This window comes from Tachypleus tridentatus, chromosome 3 (assembly GCF_004210375.1).
Source record: "Tachypleus tridentatus isolate NWPU-2018 chromosome 3, ASM421037v1, whole genome shotgun sequence".
In the NCBI taxonomy this organism is placed as follows: domain Eukaryota; kingdom Metazoa; phylum Arthropoda; class Merostomata; order Xiphosura; family Limulidae; genus Tachypleus; species Tachypleus tridentatus.
The window spans coordinates 93,199,956-93,222,329 of NC_134827.1; the positions used below are offsets into that span (position 1 = coordinate 93,199,956).

At 34.5% G+C, this 22,374-nt stretch overlaps 1 protein-coding gene across 7 annotated transcripts in view; it reads left to right on the top strand.

The window, feature by feature from the left end:
• Positions 1 to 15,809, top strand: part of smg (sterile alpha motif domain containing protein 4 smaug) — a 117,786-nt gene extending 101,977 nt beyond the window's left edge. For all 7 annotated transcript variants that reach the window (XM_076495705.1, XM_076495706.1, XM_076495703.1 and 4 more), the window contains 7 exons: positions 1,099 to 1,357; positions 2,455 to 2,543; positions 10,316 to 10,425; positions 10,577 to 10,793; positions 11,055 to 11,148; positions 13,029 to 13,118; positions 13,623 to 15,809. In XM_076495705.1, coding sequence (XP_076351820.1) covers positions 1,099 to 1,357; positions 2,455 to 2,543; positions 10,316 to 10,425; positions 10,577 to 10,793; positions 11,055 to 11,148; positions 13,029 to 13,118; positions 13,623 to 13,645 — 882 coding nt within the window. In that variant the 3' untranslated portion in view covers positions 13,646 to 15,809. The remainder of the gene's footprint in view (positions 1 to 1,098; positions 1,358 to 2,454; positions 2,544 to 10,315; positions 10,426 to 10,576; positions 10,794 to 11,054; positions 11,149 to 13,028; positions 13,119 to 13,622) is intronic.
• The last annotated feature ends 6,565 nt before the right edge of the window (positions 15,810 to 22,374 follow it).

Below are 22,374 nucleotides of genomic sequence, written 5' to 3' on the forward strand. Positions count from 1 at the left end.
CTTTTAACAATATTGTTTTGTCCTAAACAGATAATGGTAAACTGACCTATGTATATCTACTGTTTCATTTTATTGTGGTCAGAGTTACTGACAACATGTAGTGTTTTCTATTCAGCAAGAAACTGAAGTGTATTGTCTGTGAAAAGTACTCGTAACATGATAATTGAAAAATAGTTTATGTATGAAAAAACTTTTACATCACGAGTTTTTGCAGTATTTCAGTATGTTTCTTAATGTTCTCACAATTTCTCGCTACTTGTATTTTATCTACATTATGCGAGTACATTCTCTCTATTAGTTTGATTATATTGTTACCTATTTCAAATAACTGTTATTGTTTGTTGCTTTAGTAATGTGAAAACATCAAATTTTATTTTTTTCTCATAAATATTATTAAACAGCGTTAATTTATCCTTCCCTCTTAAGTGTAACTTATCCATAATTTGTTTTCTAAACCTTAAGATTGCCATGATTAACTTTCTCAACAGTTACAAATTTAGTGGTTTTTATCAGTTGATGGATGGTATCAAGATTTTGACTTTATTCTCTTGGATTCAATTCACTCAGTGGACAGTTGCAGATAGTCTAAAACAAACAGAGGAACTTTATTGCATGGTTGTCTCTCTCTCCTTTAGTTTTCTTTTGTGTGATATTTTCAACTAATCCATTGGATTACTCCCTAGGATTTAAAGGTTGAAGTTTGACAGTACTCGGTCAATAAACATTCCTATTATTGTACCCATATCAAAAAGTATCAATCGCACGTTCTTTTGCAGCCAAAAGGGGCCTGGTGTGTAACTTGTTCAAGTTTATTATATTGCCTTTCCTGTAGTCATGCACTTCAAAACTAGAGATGGCTAGTGCAGATAGCCCTGAGGTAGCTTTACATGGAATTTAAACAAACAAATAAATAACCAACAGCTTCTATCTAGTGTTCCTTAATACCTTTACTTCAGAACCAATAACTTTGATTTTATGAACATCTACAGGTTTTTTTTTTATGGATTATCCCAAATAAATTCTTCATTTCTTATTCAGTCTGTTGTAGGGGAATATTATAACTGTGAAATACTGTGTGTTTGTAAATATTTTTCTCAGGATCTTCAGGAAGGAGCTAGTATAAGAAATATCTTGACAGAACTGAAGTCATTGCTGCAGACTCCCATTAAGGCATTCTCTCCACCTGAGGGATCACAGTCAAATTCTTCTCAAGGTAGTGAAAGTTTGGAGGATCAAGACCCTGAGGGCTCATTGACACCTAGCCCTCCACAAAGTCCTGGTATTCTGAGTCTCGAGGGGGATTCGAGTATTATGGCAGGAGACTTACCAGGGCAATTCACCCGCTTGATGGGAAAAGGTTAAAACTTTAGTGTGTAGTACATTATTTTTATAAAAACAGTTGGGTATCTTTAACTATAAGGCTGTTTAAGAAGTTTATGCCTAAAATGTTATATATATAAATATCACTATTAATATCTGTATCAAACATATGTAGGGTAATACAGAACCATACCTCACTTCAGTTTTAATAGTAAAAATACTTTAGCTGTGTATTGGCTTGGAGTGATATCAATAAGCCATGTAATCAGTATTTCAGAAACTTACTAAACTCCACCTAAAGCCAATAAACTTTGATACTGTTTCAAAATCAAAATGTTGCCTAATTATTGTAATCACACTAACTCAGAGCCAGAACCCATTAAACTATACTAATAAACTATTGTCATGTCTCCATAGTATTAAACTGTTATTATGAATAATTTGTAGGTTTTAGTATGTTTTATTATATGAAACAAATTAGAAGTTTTGTAATTTTTAATATTTAAATTTGCTGATTCATATTTTAGGCTAAGCATTATCAGGTAAAAATTTGTTGAAGTGACCAGGTAATATTACAATCCAGTTCAGCATAGTTAAAGTATTGAGACTTTTAAACTGAAATTGGTAGTTTGACAAAAGTTTGGATGACAGGAAGTTTCTTTATAGCCAAACTGCAGCATTCACAAAGTGGCCTTAAGCTCATGTTAGTTGTGATTGTGTGGCTAAAATAAGTACTCGTAGGTAACAGAAATGTTGTAGGACCTACTTGACATACAAACCTGCCAAGATTTAATAGCATCATTACATGCTGCTTTCTGTTGGAACAACCTTTAGAAATGTTTATAATTGTATTCAAAGTTTGTTTTTTTATGAGTATATAGAAGGGAATAGGATCCATTCAGATGCAGGTTTTATAATGTTTTCTACCAATTACGATTGTCAAAATCTTGAATATACATAGTTCAAGGAATTCAAGGCCGTTGAACATGCTTTAATGTTGACTATGTTCCAGAGTTGGAAATGCTTTAAAACCAGATTTTATTGTACTGAACATTTTGAGTGCATGTTTATTACTTTATTTGTTTTATTAATCTTTGTATAAGACTAATAAATTATGTAATATTTTTATTTCAGTCTGTACTCACTTGTTGGTGTCCGTAGATATGGAAGAAGATAAAGTTAATCAGTTTCTTGTATTGGTGGATAAATGTTTAAGTCATGAGGTAAGATATTGTTTCCTTTGTGAGAAAAATAACAAACCTTCATAGAGGGTTCCAAAAAAAATGTAAAAAACTTCTGTGTATTACTGTGTAACTATCTTTGTTAAATTCATTTAAATAAAGTTAATATAATTGTTTTTTCAGATTTTCATGTTATACATTACTTAATTTCTAAACTTAAAAGTAAATATTAATAAACACACCAAATTATCAATTTTTATGTGGTTTGTTGGGTGAAGCACTACCTCTGATTATGTTTTGATGTCAAAGTACAAAGTCAATTAGTTTTGTATGAATTAGAGGCTTGAATTACTGATATTAACAAGCTGAAATGTATATTAAGAACTTCCTACATTTTCTCTTTGTTGAGATACTGCTCATATACTGAATCAAACACAATGGTCCTGTTCACCTCTTTGTTTTTTGAAAGGGTCTTATATAATTCATTCTTCTTACCTATTTTACTTTTCCCTTCTCCCACCTTTATTCCTGGACTATTCCAGATGGACTTCTATGTCACATACGTGCTCTTTATTACTACATTGCTTGCATGTCTTCTTTTTATGGTTGTTCCCAGGTTTTCATTGTCTAGTGATATTCCTCTGTTTATGACCTTTCTTATTCTACCCTAAATAGCTGGGTTTGTTTATTTCATTTGATTTGATTGGCTTATTCATCCTTGCCTTTTTTTTCCTGAATTTTGTTCAGCTTGTTATTGCATCATATCAGGAACCTTACCTTTTCCTTGGCATCCCCCCCCCCCCCCTCTATTCAGTCAAATATGAGGACTACACCTTGTATGCTCACTTTCCACTTTCTTCATTGGGTAGCCATTTGTTCCACATATGAGTACCATTTCCCGCCTTTTGCAATCCTTCAAACTTTGGTGAGGCTGTAATCGAGAAAACTGTCTTTTTCACCTGCACTTATATTTCTTTCAGGAGAATATTCCTTTTCTTTATTAAGCATTCCACCTGTTGTGAGCATTGCCTATCCAGCTATACTTGATATTTCTCAAATCAGCACAGTATGGCTTTAATGAAATAATAAAATACAATATACCCTTGGCCAGTGATGCACACTGTTGAAGTAGGGTGTTCCACAAGATTGCTAGTAGGGTTTTTTTCCTTGGAATATATTTGCTTCATTAATATGCTTGTTATGCACTGTACTTATCAATGGATGGCTGTCCAGCTGTGCTGGGTCCCTTCAGTTGAATAAATTATGAGATGTCTGCTTTTCAAAATAGTTCTGTTGCACTGTCTCTGGTGTCAGCATTCCTCCAGACTTTCTAATGCATTTTATTCCCATTTTGTTTTTCTAGTGGAATACAGGAATTGCTGCCATTTTTTGTTTCTGAGTCAATGGGGTGGTGAACCATGAAGGTATTCTCCTGAATTTTGTCAAACAGTAACAAACAAACAAAAAAAACATTCAGTAGAGAGTGAGACATTGCTGTTCTGCTGGTGTGTGGTCCTCAAAGCATGTATTCCATCTGTATATGGTAGGATCTGAGGATTGAGCTGATCCCTTTCCTTGTGGTATGGGCTGGAAGTTTTCAATGCACTCCAATTCCAGATTGAAAGAATGATATTGCACATGGCTACTAACAAGTGTGTTCAACCTCTGTGTTGTTGGTCCTTCTGGTTGACATTGCATCTGACTTCTGTGCAGTTCTTTTAAGAGGGCCCCTCGATGTGGATTCCTATACGTGGTGAAGGGAGGTACTTCCCAGAGAAGGTTCTGTTCTTACAGTTTACCTCCTCTGGGATCTAAACATCCACCTGCATGTTTCCCTTGCGTGGTAATCTGTGAAGGAGAGGAGAGAATTCTGGTGGTTGAGGGGTCCAACTCCAACACACCACTTTGGCTTTGAATTCCTGTAAATGGGCAGTCTTGGGGTGGCTCCCCAGGATCAATTGACTAGTCCATTTGAGCCGGGGTCAACTGAATACCAGCATAGGACGTCCACAACGGGTGTTGTGGACATTGTGTCTGACACTGTTGTTCGGGTATAATGCTCATGAAACCCTGGCATCGCTGCAGTGCCCTTAAGGCACTGTAGTGCATCCCCTTGTAGGGCTCTATGGTGGGTGGGGTCAGTGGGCATTGAAAATTTTTCTATTTACTATGGATACTCCTTTATTTAAAAAAAAAAACAAAAAACTTGAAACCATTAAAAAAACCTGACTACTGGAAAACAACAATGCATTGATGAATCTGTACAGCCTAACTCACCACTTGAATCTGATCCACAAATCTTAATTTTGCATTCCTTAAGTGACAAACCTCTAGGGCAGGTGTCCCTATTTATTTTAATCAGAAAGGCTTGCTGGCTCCCCTAAATCGGTAAAAAGCTACGTTTGTGAAACATCTTCATTACAGCATTCCAAACTCCTCCTGACATCAAAGGCCTTGGGGGACATACCAATTGAGGTTACTCCTCATTCCACTTTGAATACTTCAAGAAGAGTCATAGTTGAAAGAGATTTAAGGACTGTTCTCGAATCAGAGATCCTTGCAGGTCTCATCCAGCCAATGAGTTACAGCAGTATGCTGAATCTTCACTCAAAAAAGATGGAATTCTGGAACTAACAAATGCTCTAGTACTAACATTTTATAGCACCACGTCCTCCCACCACAATAAAAGCAGGATATCTGAATTGTAAGCTGTAACCTTATATTCCAAATCCTGTATGATGTTTCCATTGTCAACAATTTGGTCATTCAAAACAATCTTACTGTGGTTCCTTGACCTGTGCCCGTTGTGGTGGTAAAGACCATAATGCCTTCGAATGCCAACTCGAACCACATTGTATAAACTGTAATAGTATGCATCCTTCTAATTTTACCTCTTGCCCTAAATAGGTAGAAGAAAAAGAAACAATAAGTGAGTTAACAATCTCACTTATACAGAGACTCAATATTATTACCTATTCCATCCAGAACTTATGCTGCTATAACCCATTCTGCTACTACAGTAGGAATCCAAACAGATCTTACCCTATCTCCTTCACAATCTTCACCAACAAATCTTAATGACACAGTTCACAAATCAGTGTCTCCTTCCATCTCTGTCCTGACCACACCTTCCAGTCATTGCCGAACTTCACCTTCTTCAAGTCAAGATGTTTCCATGGCGTCTCCCTCTCTTGATACCCCAAAAATTAAACAAACCATTCGTCCACACCCTCAATCATTAGTACGTGAACCAATAAATTCAGATCCAACTATTTGAGCTAGAGCAGGATCCATACAGGGCAATAGATCCACATCCAATAAAGAAACAAAATGTGGTCGTAAGCAGAAGGACTCCTTACTGTCTTCCCTTCTGAAATAATTACACATGGCCACACTAATCCAATGGAACTGTTGAGGTTTCCAATCAAATGTGACTGACATCAAAGATCTAATTGACTTTTATCATCCCACGTTTTTCTCTGCAGGGAACATTTATACAGCCTACAAATACAGTTACTATCAGACTTTATTTATTTTACAGGAACGACAGGCTATGTGTAGGATAGGGACATGGGGAGGTTGCATTGCTGGTTAATTAGCATGTGTCTTCCCTGTCATTGACCACACCCTTTGAGGCTGTAGCCATCCGTGTCTCTTTGGGTTGTACCATCACTATTTGCTCTTTATACCTTACACCTGAAACATTATAATCAATCTGATGTCAATACCCTCACTGAGCAACTGCCAACCCCCTTTTTAATCTTGGGAGATTTCAATGTGCATAATCCCTCTGGGATGGCTCCTGTATTGATATGAGAGGGTGGGCCTTAGAGCATATGCTCCTAAACCACAACCTAGTTCTATTCAATACTGGCACTTACACATACTTTCATGCACCCAGTCAGTCATTTACAGCTACAGATCTTTCTGTCTGTTTCCCTTTGCTATTCACTCGCTTTTCCTGGGAGGTTGACATCAATCCATGGGGTAGTGATCATTTTCCCATCATATTACGAGAGATTATTCATAATCAGTACCACCTGACCCATGTACCTTGGTGGAAGCTGGTCTAGACCAACTGGCCTTCTTTCACTTCTCTCTTGGAACTTGATCCTGCCATCTTAGGTAAATCATCCATAGATGATTGTATAGCAGCAGTAACCAACAGTATTATACAAGCTGCTACTCGATGCATCCCTAAAACTTTGACTTGTTCCCCACAACATCCCTGCCCTTGGTGGAATTCTGTTTGTTCTATAACATGAAAAACTCTGTGTGTGGGATAAATTTAGAAGATACCCCACGCTCTCAAACCACATTGCATTTCAGCAAGCCCGTGCTCTACAAGTTAGACATCAAAGCCAGAAGGAATCTTGGATTAAATACACCTCCAGCATTTCTTCAACCACCAGCACAAAAGTTATATGGGATAAGATCTGGAGAATGAGTGGAAGATGTACTTCTGCTCTCCTCTCTACCTTAATATCTGATGGCCATGAAGTTGCAGATGCACAGAGCATTGCCAATACTCTTGGGGAATTCTTGTGTATCTAGCTCTTTGAACTTATCCCCTTTCTTTTTAGCCATTAAAACACAGGTGGAGCATCTGCCTCTTTCCTGTTCAACTGACCATTCCTATGACTACAATCACCCTCTTACACTGATGGAACTCAAGCTTACAATTCATCGGTTTGGCAATACATCAGTTGGACCTGATAATATACATTGAGATGTTACGCCACCTATTCCAGAACTCTTACTATTCTCTTAAATTTCTTTAATGGGATATGGCAGGAAAATGTCTATCCTGATGCTTGGTGACAAGCTGTCATACTCTCTATTCTGAAACTTGGGAAGGATCCAATGATTCCTTTGAATTACCATCCCATTGCTTTGAAAAGTTGTCTCATTGAGATCTTAGAGAGCATAATCAATGATTACCTCGTTTGGTTTCTTGAATCAAACAACCTCCTCTCACCTACTCATTGTGGGTTCTGAAGACAATGCTCTACAATAGATCACTTAATTCGCCTTAAAACATCAATCAGAGAAGCTTTTTTAAGGTGACATCTTGTTATTGTTTTCTTCGATTTAGAGAAAGCTTATGGTACAACATGGAGATATGATATCTCACAAGACCTTCACTTGTATGGATTGCGTGGCAAGTTACCACTTTTCATCAAGCAATTCTTAATGAAGTGCCGATTCCAAGTCCGTGTGGGCTCAACACTTTCTCATTTTATCCCACAGGAACTTGGAGTCCCTCAGGGCTTAATTCTGAATGTCACACTTTTCATTACAAAGATTAATGCCATCAGTGAACAGCTACCTCTGCAGTTGCAAATGGTCTTTTTGTTGATGACTTTCACATCTCATGTCAGTCATCAAACATGAGGTTTATTGAACGGCAGCTGCAAACTGCAATCAATTGGATACTGAAGTGGATCACAGCAAATGGTTTTAAACTTTCACTCTCTAAAACCATTTGTATACATTTCTGCCACAAACGGGAATCCACCCAGATCCAGAACTCCGTCTTGATGATGATGTACTTTCTGTCGTCCCTTACGTTTGATTGTAAATTAAATTTTATATTGCATATCAAGCAACTTCGTATCAAATGTCTAAAAGCATTGAGCATTCTTCGTGTCCTCTCTTCTACTTCTAGGGGAGCAGATTGATACTCCATGCTCAAAATTTATTGTGCCCTCTTCTGATCCAAACTTGACTGTGGATCTGTGGTTTATGGTTGTGCCAGAACCCCAGCACTGAAAATGTTGGATCCAATCCATCACCAAGGGCTTCAGCTTTGCATTGGAGCTTTTCGTACTTCTCCCATGCAAAATCTGTATGTGGAATCTCATGAACCCTCTCTATATATTTGCCATTTGCAACTGTCTCTAATATATGCTTTCAAACTTCGATCCTTACCACAGCATCCTACCTGGAGTTGTGTTTCCAACCACGATGGACCACACTTTTTAATAACAGAAAATCTGCCATTGTTCCTTTTAGTCTTCGTTTCCAGGCACAAATAGAAAAATTGGCTTTCTCCTTGAATAACAGTGCAGTTTCTTCAAATCAGCCTGTTCCACCATAGCAAATTGCTATCCCCAATTGTAACCTATCTTTGAGCCATCTGAGGAAAGCAGATACTCCCGATTGGAAATATCGCTCTTTCTTTGCTGAACATCTTTCATATGATCCATCCATTTCAGATGGTTCCAAATTGGATGACTCAATGGGCTCTGCCATGGTTTGTGACAGTTCGATTGTGTCACACAAACTTCCTCCTACAGTTTCTGTATTCACTGACGAATTGTATATCATCTCTCTTGCCCTAAATCATATTGAAATAATGCAATATACAAATTGTACAATATATACAGACTTTCTCAGCTGTCTATTGGCCCTGGAATCATTCCATGATAGTCACCACCCTCTTCTCATCAATATCGAAAACAAACTGGCCCATCTGTCTCCATCCAATTCTTTTGGATACCAGATCATGTTGGTATTTATTAGAATGAGCTGGTCGACAGAGCAGCAAAGTCTGTCTGTTCTGGATCTATCATCCCAGTACCCATCCCATACGTGGATTATGGTCCAGTTATCAAATCCAGACTGTACACCAGATGACAGGCAACCTGGAATGAGCAACACAATAACAAGCTTTTTCAAATCAAACCTTTTCTAGGTCTTTAGCCCTCTTGCTTCTGTAAGGATCAAAAAGAGGAGTTTGTTTTGGCAAGGCTATGCATTGGTCAGTTTTTTAACCCACCACTTTCTGTGTGGTCTATGTGGCACTCAGATGACAGTCATCCACATTTTATTATCGTGCTGTCGTTACAACCTAGAACAACACCATTTTAAAGATATGTAAGGCAGGTTTGTCCTTGACTTTGGCCCATATTGCAGGTGACACTGCCCATATCACTCATATTTTTACATTTTTAAGAGTCATTGGTCTTTTAGACTTAATTTAAGTTTTTTTATAGGACTATATAGTGTTTTAGCATGATTTCTTTTACACATTTCAATTTTTCTTTTGACTTGAACGTAGGAATGGAAAGGCTAACTTCAGGTGACTGACTGCAAATTCAATCTTGATGCTTCAGTCTTTCTGGCATGTCTTAAACTTTACAAATTTTACTTTTTATTTTTATTTTGAATTGTACCAAGGACTGTAAAGGCCAACTTCAAGTGACTGACAGCAAGGGTGTTTTTCTTGCTTCAGTCTTCCTGGTAGTTCCTAATTTTACTTTTTTACCTCAATTGCCCTATCCCTATACTGTACCCCATCTTGTTTGTCGTGATTGTCAGATGATGATCAACATGAAAGATATAGTTGAACCACAGTTATCATGGGATTGTGTGGTAATGCAAGGCTTGTGCATGCAAAAAAAACGCTTGCTATGAAGAATACAGCACTGGGCGAGAATAGCTAAGTATATGAACAGCTATTGGAAACACATTTTAAATATGGGAAAATTATAACACTCATCCATAGAATAACTGAAAATATTCCCAAAAGACGTTTGGTATTTGAAAAAGTACAATACAGTGATATTACCAATTTTTAATTTCTAAGTAGTTGGGAACTAAATATTTAGAAACAGTTCAGTATTGGAAAGATATTAAGACAGAAAGTAATGAGTTTGGTCTATATAAAATATTTTTAGTTGTGCTCAAATTATTTCAAGAGAATTTTGACTCCAGAACTTAATTATATTTCAGTATAATAACCCAGTTGAACAATCAGAGGTTTGTTTTTTGCTATAGAATCTGCTGTTTTTTTTTTTTTTAATTCATAGGCCTTTACTCCAACGCAAAAACGGCGACTATTTTCCTGGAAGCAACAAATACAGAAAGTGTGGCATCCCCTGCCCCCACGCCGCTCATTGGACACGAGGCTAAATAGAGGGTTGGTTCAAACATTATCTCTTGTGTATGCATATATAAATTCTAGGAGAAAAAAGGAATATGAATTTTCTGTAATAGGCTCATGAAAATAAACTTAATGAAATACAGAAGGTTTATTTTATTAGATACTGAGTATGTATTTAATTGTTTAGAAAATGGAATGGCCAGACTGCTCAAGGAAGTGACCTTGGAGCAGTTGCAGCAGCTGGATCTGTTGCCAACAGACGTCGTGTCTCGCCACAGTTCCAGCAGTCTTCTCAGCGACCACACATGCCTCGTCAACAAGGGTTTGTGGCTACACCAAATTTGACACAATCTCCACAAAGGAATCCTTTATCTGTAGTGATCAAACGACCAAGTTTGCAAGATGTAAGTTTAATAGATTTTAATGCCTATTATAAAACTTTCAAATGTATTATCTGTGGTGATCAAATGATCAGGGTATAAGTTTACAAGGTTTTCTTACCTGTTATGGCCAAATTGGCAAATGTTTCTTTGAAATTTTGGAATATAGGTACAAATTCAGTGTTCTTGCATTAATTTTCCTTTGGCTTAGAAATTTTGTACTCCAGAAAGCCAGTTGGCTTAAATTTTTAAATAATGACTCTGATATAATTTTCTTTTTAATAGCATTTGAAACCTCATGTCACTGTGCAGCGTACCAACTCTGCTCCAGTCCGGCCAAGTCCACTTTCGACTTCTGTTTTTGGAGAGCAAGGAGAGGGTTAGTGCAAATTTTACTTTACAAAAAGAGTTGTTATTAAAATATATAAAATGTTTATATTTTGATATAAAGGTGATTTTTGTTTTCTATATCATCCATATGTTTGGAAGGACTATCAACTTTAAAATGTGTTTGGATTCTGTGTGTAACTGCATATTATCCACTTTAGACAGTTACCAGTAGTAAATAATATTAATTGTGAGGGTGTTACCTGTTGAAGTGTGATTTAGTAAAATAATTGTAATTCTTTAATTGTCATAATCATTTTAGTACTTCATCAGCAGGGGCAAAAGTAAAAATATTTTGAATACATTTTCTTTATTTTGATCTAATAAAGAATATTTGTTTGTTGTTAATTTTATAGCAGTTACTGTGTTCATCAGTATTTTCTCTGAGGGTTTATACAACTTTACAAAATATATGATGGGGAAGTTTGACAAGTTTACACAATTTTGATTTTTTTTAGTTTTCACATTTTCAAAATTGAAAGAAATTATTACAGAAGACTAGAACTGAGCAATTTAACTGATATAATTGATTGTGTAAGTAATGGTTAGACTGATTAGTGTCTTCTAAACAAATCAATTAAACAAAATTTCAATTATTTTGATATTTGGAATAATCAATAACAGAAATAATCAGAAACCATAAACTGTTATTAGTTGATTATTTTAAAAATATCCAGTTCAATTATACTTTCAATTAATTGACGATTGGAATAATTGGAAACATTAATTATGACTAGTTAATTACTTTTGGGAAGAGTCCATGCAAATGGGCACCTTAATTAATCAGTTGTCAAAATAAATATTTTTTTATTGCTGAAGAAGCAGGGCAGTGTTTTCAGAAATTAATTGCATTATTTAACCATATGAGTAGATGCATATCTAGAAGGAAAATAAGTCTTCTCTTCTGCTTACCATGTTTTTTTAGAAATTAATAAAAGAAAAACCAGGTGTTTTACCAAATAGTATCAGATGAAACATTAATGTTAGCTGTTTTATGTGATTTAATCTGAAATCAGTGCAACTGGAGTCTAAGCAGTCCATTTAGACCTCAACCAGTAATAATGTCTGAGCTGATACAACAGCATAGACATCAGTCAAATGTTTCCAAATAAAGTTTTGTACCTTGTCATTTTCAAAATTTACTAGACTTTGAAGATTTGTTTTTATCAAATTGAGTGTTGGTTAGAGTGCCTGCAGCTCCTATAACATAGACTTGTTACAGAATTAATTTTCAGTATTTATAAGCTTGAAGTATAAAGAAAAAAATTTTTGTATCTAAAATGAATGAAAATGCAATAAAATAGTGTAAGTAATAGCTTTAAAAATATATTTAAGACAAGCATCCTGTTTACTGATGCTTTAATGTTTTTAAATATGATAATTATAACTGTTTTAAATTTATAGCTTTCAAATCTTTTACTATTTTACTTTCATATCTATAATGTTACTAGAAATAAAGATAAAAACTTTGAGATCACTGGATTTTGATAACCTGCCTTAGTTAATCATCTACAATATTTAAACTTTGACTTATTTTACTTTAAGAATTTTGTGTATGGTTAGTATTGCTTAATCCAAGTACTATGTTATGATAGTTGCTGTTTAATTTATTTTTTTTTAATATGGAAGAAAGTTGAACATTTGGTTGCAGTGTTACACTGATAACATTTAAATTTAACTGGTATTGCACAATTACAATTTAAAGGTTCATTCTTGAAGGTTTAAGAGCTGTGTCAAACCATTCTTTTTGTACGTTTCAATGTTTTTACATCTTGCCCTACTTCACATTTTAAAAGCTTAAAATGCTAATCTCAGTTTTAATATAATTTAAGTTTGTTGTATGTTTGAGTTAAAAGATTTGTTTTTTAATAGTTGTAGATACATCTTCCAATGACCCAGAAATCAATACCAGACTGGAGTCACTGTGTTTGAGCATGACAGAACATGCCCTAGGAGGATTAGGTATTACAGGATTTCTTTTAACAATCTAAAATAACAATTTTGCTGTTCAACAAAATGGTGTTGTGGTGTTTCTTTTGTAAGCAGCTACTGTGGAGACATTTTAAAATTAAAGCAATGGATTCTTTGTAACATTACTTACATAAAAAAAACTTGCATGTCCATGACAAAGAGTCAATGTCTGAATGTTTTCAAACTAATATTAGAATAGTTTTAGAATCATTTTTCAAAAATATATCATAAATCATACAAATTTGTACATGTGTTTTATCAAAACAAGCCTTAATAACTGCAACAGAAATGTTACAGGTGTTAAAGAGATCACTGTTGCACAGACCATAGTGTGAGATGTAATATGCAACCTGATGATATTTTTAGTGCATGTAACATTTTTGTTGTAGCTTTTTAATGCAAGTCCCTCCTTTTGATGGTAATATTTACTTAACTGTAGAAATGGTATTTTTACATGGCAGGGATGTATATATTTGTTTTTTCTTGTTTTAACAGATGGAGGGGCCCCATCTTTCTGAAGATGACAGGTTGTGATAACTTGAATTTGTTGAGTGAACAGTGTCCACTCAGTTGCTACATAGTGCCAAGGTTTACAGAACAATGGGTTCTCACCCCTTAAATAAGGGAATTTTTTTTGAAGATCTGATTTGAAGTTTAAAAGTTTTTAAAGTCAGCTGTTGAAGATAACCTCCAATCAGCAGCTATTTTTGTGTCTTATATACATTTTTATTTTTTGTACCTAGGGCAATGGTAGTTTTAACTCAGCCTGACTTGGGGTGAAGATTTTATAACTTAAACCTTGAGCCATTGTGTTTATATGTGTTCAGAGTCTTCCTTGATTTTTAGTCTTGAGATGAAAGAATGTGGGTGCCCAGGAGGAAGGTTGGTTTCCTCTGACTCAGTCAGATGGTTTGAATGTGCCTTATATTTTATGATGCAGTGCATTAAGTCATTAGCATGCCACATAGTGCAGTTTCTTTAAGAGATAAGAAATTTTACCAGTATTTGTTAGTTGAAAAATATAAAGCTGTGAAATAATAATGCACCAGTGTTGGAAGTTGAAAGAAGTCTATTGTGTTATAGCAGGCTGAAAGAAACAACAAAAAAAAACTCTTATTACAAGTCCAGATTTCTCATTAAATAAGTAAGTATGGTTGTCCAAAGGAAATTTTTTTCCAGTGAATAAATTTGTTTATTTGAATGGAATTAGAAAATTTCATATTGTTGTACAAATTATTGATTGGTCTTCAGTGAAACACTGATTCCCATTCCTCATAAAACCTGATCCAACAGTAACTCATTTTCAGAATCAGTGTGTAGTATTTAGTTTAAAAGGATGTTTTTATCTTTATTTGTGTGCAAATTTAAACTGATTTTAATTCAATTTCTCCAGCTGATTAAAGTTACTATAGGGAAAGAGTTGTTCAAAACAGGAAAAATAAAGTCTACAACTTCATTCTGGATTCTGTAACATAACTTTTACACTGTTTTTGAAAAAGTGTGTATTGAAATGTGAAGAAAAAAATATATATATAGTTCTGTTTTTGCTTTAAATATAAGGTTGTTATTAAAAGGTGATCAGATGTTAAAAGGGGATACAAGTGAAATCCCACAATAAGGGAAAATTTCGTAGAGGAGAGAATACTTTGTTTTCATTGAACTAAATACTCATAACTAATCATTAATAAGCATTTTTTATTAATTTCTATTTTTCTAGCTGTAGTCATGATTTTCATCTACTTTTTACTCAACATAAGATTTTTTTCCATGGTACAGAAATTTAATTTCCAACTTGTGGTAAGGAAAAATATAAAAACTTCCAGTTTTCTTATGTTTACCTAAGCTTTAACAGTTAATGTTGCAAATCTCTAGAGCAAAGATTTAATGTTTAGATTCATAAAATATGATTTTGTTTTAGTAAAACAGCATATCCAAGCATCTGTAAAAACTTCTAGTGCCTTTGAAACTTATAACATTTTTCAAAATTTAAAATTTATTATGATGTTGATAACAAGTCTCAAAATTCAATGTTTTTAGGTGGCTGTTTTGAATAAATTGATACTTGGTGATATGGAAACTGTTATTCAGACAATAATTCATATAGACAGTTTGATTTGATTTTGAAAACTGGCGTAAATACAGGATGTCCAATTGACCAAAATGCTGCTATTCCTATTTCTTGGTTTTTGTGATGTTTGGAAGCTAAAACTTCTGTTGAGTTTGTAAATTAGATACTAAAAAAAAATCCCAGTGATGATTAGAAATATCTTACAGTTGAAAAAAAAATTATATATATTTTTGAATGGAAAGCTTTTCTGAAGATTTTCAAAAAAATGCATTCACTGCTGGCTCAGTGTTCAACTGAATGTTATATAAATGGCAGCAATTCCATTCTTATGTGTTCTGCTACCTCTGTGGGAAGCCATTTCAGACCACCTTGATTTATATTTTGTTTTTCTTTTGGTTTTACTGATAAATATGAAAAATAACTTTAGTTTCACTAAAACTTCTGTGTTTTGACAATAAAGATCAACTGATAACACAAGTGTGATTTTTATATGCTTTGCCATCTCAAAGACGTCTTTTCTGGTTATTATGGTTTGTTGTATTGCCTTTATTTTCTTTTGAGCTGTTCGGAACCTAAATAAAACAACCCTTTACTTGGGGTGCTTTTTCCTGTAATTTGGAGTGTTTTTTACTTAGTTAAAATTTTCATGCCAAAAAAATATACAGTAATGAATTATTTAAAATTATATATTTTTATAAGTCATCTATGTAAGAAGAATAAGGAGTTAACATTATTTATGAAAAATAAATGGACAAACATGACTTAATGTGATCGTAACTTCAATTTTCCATAGTTCTGCTTTTGCAGACATGATAATTTAATTGAATGTAATTACAATTTTTATTACAAACTAACTAAAGTTTAGATTTACCTATATTGTTGTCCAAATGGTTCATAACACTGGTTATATATTTTGTAAATGAACATCAAAATCATTAAATGTTTACCTGATCTTAAGGCTGATGTTAGAAATTAACGTCTATTCTCTTAACACATCACTAAGTACATAAAATATGGTTATTTTGTACCTTGTACGTTAACAGAAACTACAGCTGTGATAAGTAAGCTAAACCAATGTTGAGTTTATTTGAAAAAAACTTAAATTTTTATGCACTTGCAAACTTATTAGCTAGTAAAAAATCCTGATGTTAATGAATGCTTAAGATAAAAATAAATTAGACCAAATATTTCTTCAGTATATTTAAAAGATGCATCTTTCTCCATCAAGGATACACATGTATAATTTGCTTCCTGTGAGAAGAATGGTCCAGTTGTTGAAAGGACTTGGGTTCTAGGAGTTTGTTTTTGTTCTTAAACAGTACAATGTTTTGCTCATTAAGAGCATCAACTTTTTCAAATAATTTTATCCACTCTATTTACTTTAATTTTTGTATTAGGCTGTATAACATATACAATTGTACAGTGTAAACCTTTTTTTGAATTGTATATAGCATTCCTAATTGCACCAACGCTTTTCTCCAAGACCATAAAATACTGGCTTAATCAGTGTTTGGCCTGGCATGGCCAGATGGTTAAGGCCCTCAACTTGTAATGTGAGGGTCGTGGGAGCATTATTTTATAACCAATCCCACTATTCATTGGTAAAAGAGTTAGTAGTGGGTGGTGATGACTAGCTGCCTTTTCTCTAGTCTTACACTGCTAAATTAGGGATGGCTAGTCCAGATAGCCCTCATGTAGCTTTGCACAAAACTATAAAAAAAAACAAAAACAGTATTAATGTTTATAAACAGGGATATTAGAACGCTGAGACATTGTATTGATATTTTTGTTATTCTTTAATATGGCAGAAAAGTACTTTCCCACCTGTAATAAAGAAATATCAATATATCTTATTCAACGTTGTATAATGGATTAAAGTTGGAGACCTAAATGTGTAAATTACTGATAATCTCAAGAAATTTCAAGTTGAATATACGTATAAATGTGTCAACAAAGCTTATGATCAAAACTAACAAGAAATGTAGCTAATCAGAAAGGCCTTTCCACTAGGAACTATTCAACAAAGCTGACTGAGTTAGAGAGCAAGTAAAACTTTCAGTTAAAGTTAGAAGCCAAAATATATAACAGTTAACATAAAATAATAGCTTGTTAGTTGTCATGGTTACCTGTTTTACACTTGTTTTTTATTAATTGTTAAAGTTGTGTGTGTAGCAGAACATTAACTGAATATTTTGATAGCATGTGTGAAAAGAGTTTATAAAATATACTTACGATATTTAAAACAAAAAAGAATGTACATGAAATGATGGTAATTAATACACACACGCACACTTGCATGTTTTTACTTCACGTATTTGTAAATTGTAATTAAGCTCACAATAAATGGAATATGTAGTCATGAGGACAGGCCAAACCTAAACAGTTCAGACTAAAAGTTTAAATATTTTACATGGGTAAGTGCAGGGAAACTCAGAAATATTTATTGTTGTGTGATGAATCCCGTGCACAGACAAAAAAAAAATCCAGTTGAAGAGCACTATTTAAATAAAAACTACCAAATAAAACTAATAGGAGCAATATAATACATTTACTACTAAACTTGTACTTTATGACACTGGTACACACATTTAGGAATAGCAAATTGGTAAATTAAAAATACATCACATTATTTTAGCTGTTAATTTATTAATTTTGAAAGCTCAGCAGAATTTTTGTGGATGATAGAATATCAATAACTATACTACAGTGGATAGTCAATGATCCCAGTTACGTAAGTCGTATCTTTGTCATGACACTTCATAGGTAAAAGTCTAAGTAACTGCATTAGAAGCAGTAGTTACTGGTATTGTATGGGAACGTAAAACTCAACTTTTGGCTAACGAGCGATTCTCCATGTTGTTTTTTATATTGTCTTCTTGATATAAAGAATGAAAAGACGTTCAAATACCATGGTCGTAATGTGAGGGTGTTTAAACCCAATAAACACATTCTTACAGTTTTCAAATCTATTTTAACAAGAGAAAGTTTTTTTGAAATTGCGAGATAAGTAAAATATGGGCCACATGCAGTAAAGAATGATTGTGTGTAGAATTTTAAAACATTCTTACGCTAAAGTATGCCAGACGTTCTTTTCGCTTTTAATTTGGAAGGGTAAACATTTATTTGACAAAATGTTAAGTGTTCCAAACAAGTACAAAAACTTGAATTTGTAGGATACAGACTGAGGCAACCTTAATACTGTACTCAACTAAACGTTGTCGAAGATAATTTTCTCTCCTGTTTCAGAACTTATTCCCCAGAGGATGCTGTTTAAAATTCTTTAAGACTTGAACTAATGTGACTTCTGGCCTAATTAGTTGTGTAAAATGATTTTAAAACACCTGAAGACTGTTTTATGTTCTTGTCAATAGGAAAGACCAATTGGCATGGGTGACAAAAACACTGCTAAACTTGACCCTATTGAAAAAAGTACATACTGATTGTATCTTGCCATTGTGAACATATTAAACTGAGCTGTTATTTTTTTTTATTATTTTATGAATCAATTTTGGTTTTATTATATATAAAAAAAACATTATTCCTTTACTTATTTAGTGTCCATAAACTAACCAACCACCTAAACGTTTTTGAACGATTTTCTTTGGTACAAAGACTGGATGACCTCTTGTTTTATATTAGTACTTCCTCTATCATCGCTGGTGTTTTCTTTACTTAGATTATTGAGGAAATGCACTGAAAAACTCTTTATTGGCAATACTTTGAAAGTAACCTTAACAGGAATTATAAACTCTTCGGTAAGTTGACTTGCTTTTGGCCAAGTTTCTCGTGAGATTAAGTGGTTGGCTATTTTTCTGTTAAAGCCCTGCATGGCCAGGTGGTTGGGGTGTGGTTCGATGCTCTATGCTAAAAATCTATTGTGCCCTCATTTGGGCGAAAATTGACTATAGGTTTCTGGTCTAATATATATTCATTGTAATCAAAAACTAAAATATAAAAATTAAAAATTTGTTAGGTCAGATAATGAAAAATAATTATTTAAGAGCAGCTCATGCAATAAACATGATTTTTAAGTTTGAAATGCTAATGTAATTCATCAACTGTACTGTTGTACTACAGTCACAAACTTGCTCCTTCAGCTGTTTTCCATCAATTACAAACAATTCCAAAGAATCACTTGCTTGCAGAACTTCAAGAAATGATCCGGGTACTTACATTTCGTATAATGGATGAATTTGCTGCACTGTTCGTGAAATAATTTTTGAATACCTAAAGAAACTGCTCATAATAGGACTGTTAACATCTCCCGTCTCATATTTCGTGAAGTTCCATGAGGATGAATACCTGCAAGAGATCTCACTAGAAACGATCTTTTAAAGAACGGAGAATGCAAGTAATTGACCAATAGTTGAGAGCATTTTTACTGACATGCCAAAACTAATTTCTAAGGGTAAATCAGAAATAGTGGCAAATAATCAACATCTAGATAACTGGAAATTACAACCGGAACTTTTTAGTATGAATAAAATGCTATATTAACATATACATATGCTATATAAAAATGGAGATATATATAATTATTTATATTTTTATGTATTATACTTTTCTAACAACGTTCATTTTTATTTTATCACTTATTGTCGACTTGTCTCATTCCGCGCCTGAGTGTCTTGTATTATGTGGAAATTCTGACTTGATTCTCCATCATTGTTAGATGTAGTTTGTTCTTTGCCTCAGGCCCCCCAGTGTCTCAGCGGTATGTCTGCGGACTTCCAATGCTGAAAACCTGGTTTCGATACCTTGTGTTGCTTTGTGCTTAATTCAAAACAACAACATCTTTGCCTCAGACCGAGATGTTGCAAAACAAACACATTTTGTAAGAGTGCAAAAAGCGTTTTTATGTAATTCTCATTACTTAAATTTGTTAATAATTTTAGCCTAATTTTATGTATGGCTCAAATGGTTTCCTAAACGTTAATTCCCATACGTTCCAGCCAAGAATACAATTTCTAGAAATATTTGAACGAATAATACAGTTTATAACAATGCCCTCTCCTTGGATTATAAAATTCCTGTTACACAAAGAAAATAGCGGCTCGTAAATTTGAAACTTTTATAATTATTAATAAAAGAACTCATTGTAATGAACAACTTTACTGTTATTAACTCTAAACATTCCAACCAGTTTATTATTACAGTAACGTGTAAAACTTAGAAATACGAAAACTATTTAGGAAACAAAGAAATACTTCTTTTTTATCTCTCAGTTAGTTTATAAACTACATTTAAAGATATTTTTCATTCGTTCTCTCCTCTATGACTTAAAGTACAAAGATGTGATAGTCCCTGGTCTTTTAGCATTACATGCTCTCTTACTATGAGAAGTAAATTGGTGAAGAGACTTTTGTGATTCTGTCTCTGGTGATACTTTGAGGCTCATGAGGAGGTAGACTTATTTCTGGTGAAGTTTTCTCAGAAGTTAAACTTTCAGGCATTCTCCTACTGGAAAGACTTATCAAAATTACCATAGATAACCTTCAAAGTCAGTTGTCTTTCTTTCTTTCTGGGTTCTATTTTTTCCTCTTTAGGTTAGCTGTGTATATCAATTTGTACTTCCATCCTTGTTGTCACTGTAATTTAGTATATGATTCTGCAGTTGCTTGCTGGTACACACATTTTTCTTGGTTATAGAAAGTAAACTATGTGAAGTGAATTTAACTTCACATTTCTGTCCCAGTATGCCCCTCGAGGTGAATTCCTGTACCTGGTGAGGGGACCTCCCAGAGAAGGTTCTGTACTTTCAGTTTACCTCTTCTGGGATCTAAACATCTACCAAGATGTTTGTTGTGTGTGGTAAATCGTGAAGGAGAGGAGAGGATCCTGGTGGTTGAGGGGTCCAACCCTAACACACCACTTTGGCCTTGAATTCCTGAAGACGAGCGGCCCACAGGGGGAATCGAGTGGTCCACTTGGCATTGGGTCAACCGAGTACCAGTGTTGGACGTTCTCAACGGATGTTGCGAACATTGTGCCTAATGCTGGTAGAGTGTTCACGAAACCACGGTGTTACTGCAACATCCTTGTTTGGCATTGTAGTGCGTCCTCTCGTAGGGCTCCATGGTGGCGGGAGTCGGTGGGCACTGAAATGTATTGCCTTTATTATGGATACTCCCATTCACGAAAAAATAAATAAAAATGAAAAATAGATTATTGGAAAACGACCAAGCATGGACGAGTCTGTTGTACTGTTACCATTGTTGTTAGATTTTGTACCTCGATTTCTAATTAGGCATTCATTATCCTAGAAATCCTTAGAGCAGATGTCTCCATCATGGAGCTAGGAGAAGAAGTAAAGAGTTATACTCTGGTGACATTTTGGTAAAAACACGTTCACCACAACATGCAAAACTTCTCTTGAAATTGAAAGCCATTGGGAATATACCCATCGAGGTTATTTCCCATGCATATATGAATTCGTCCAGAGTAGTTATAGTTGAGAGAGATATAAAGATTTGTTTTTGTTTTTTACATTTCGCGCAAAGCTACTCAAGGGCTATCTGCGCTTGCCGTCCCTAATTTAGCAGTGTAAAACTAGAGGGAGGGCAGCTAGTCATCACTATCCACCGCCTACTCTTGGGCTACTCTTTTACCAACGAATAGTGATATTGATTGTCAGATTATAACGCCCCTACGGCTAAAAGGGCGAGCATGTTTGGTGCAACGGGGATGCGATCCCTCGACTCTCAGATTACGAGTCGCACGCCTTAACCCACCTGGCCATGCCGGGCCGAGATATAAAGAACATTCTGAAGTCGAAAATATTCGCTGGTTTCTCTAGCCAAGGTGTTTCTGTGGTGCATCGAATCTCCACATGTAAAGACTGAATTATGATGCCTGCTGATGTTCTGATATTGACGTTCACATCACCACATCCACCTGCCTCAGTCAAAGCAAATTATCTGAACTGTAAGGTATGGCCACACATTTCCAACCCTCTCAAAAATTTCCAGAGTCAGCGGTTCAGTCATTCGAAAACATCATATCGTTGTTCTTTAACATGTGCTCTTTGTGGTGGCAAAGACCACGACGTCTAGGAGTGCAAACTCGAGCCACAATATGTTAACTGTAGTGGTCACATCTCTCTTACTCTCTTTCTTGTCATAAATAGGTGGAGGAGAAAGAAGGGCAACACTTGAAGATTATAAACAAATCTTCTACTCA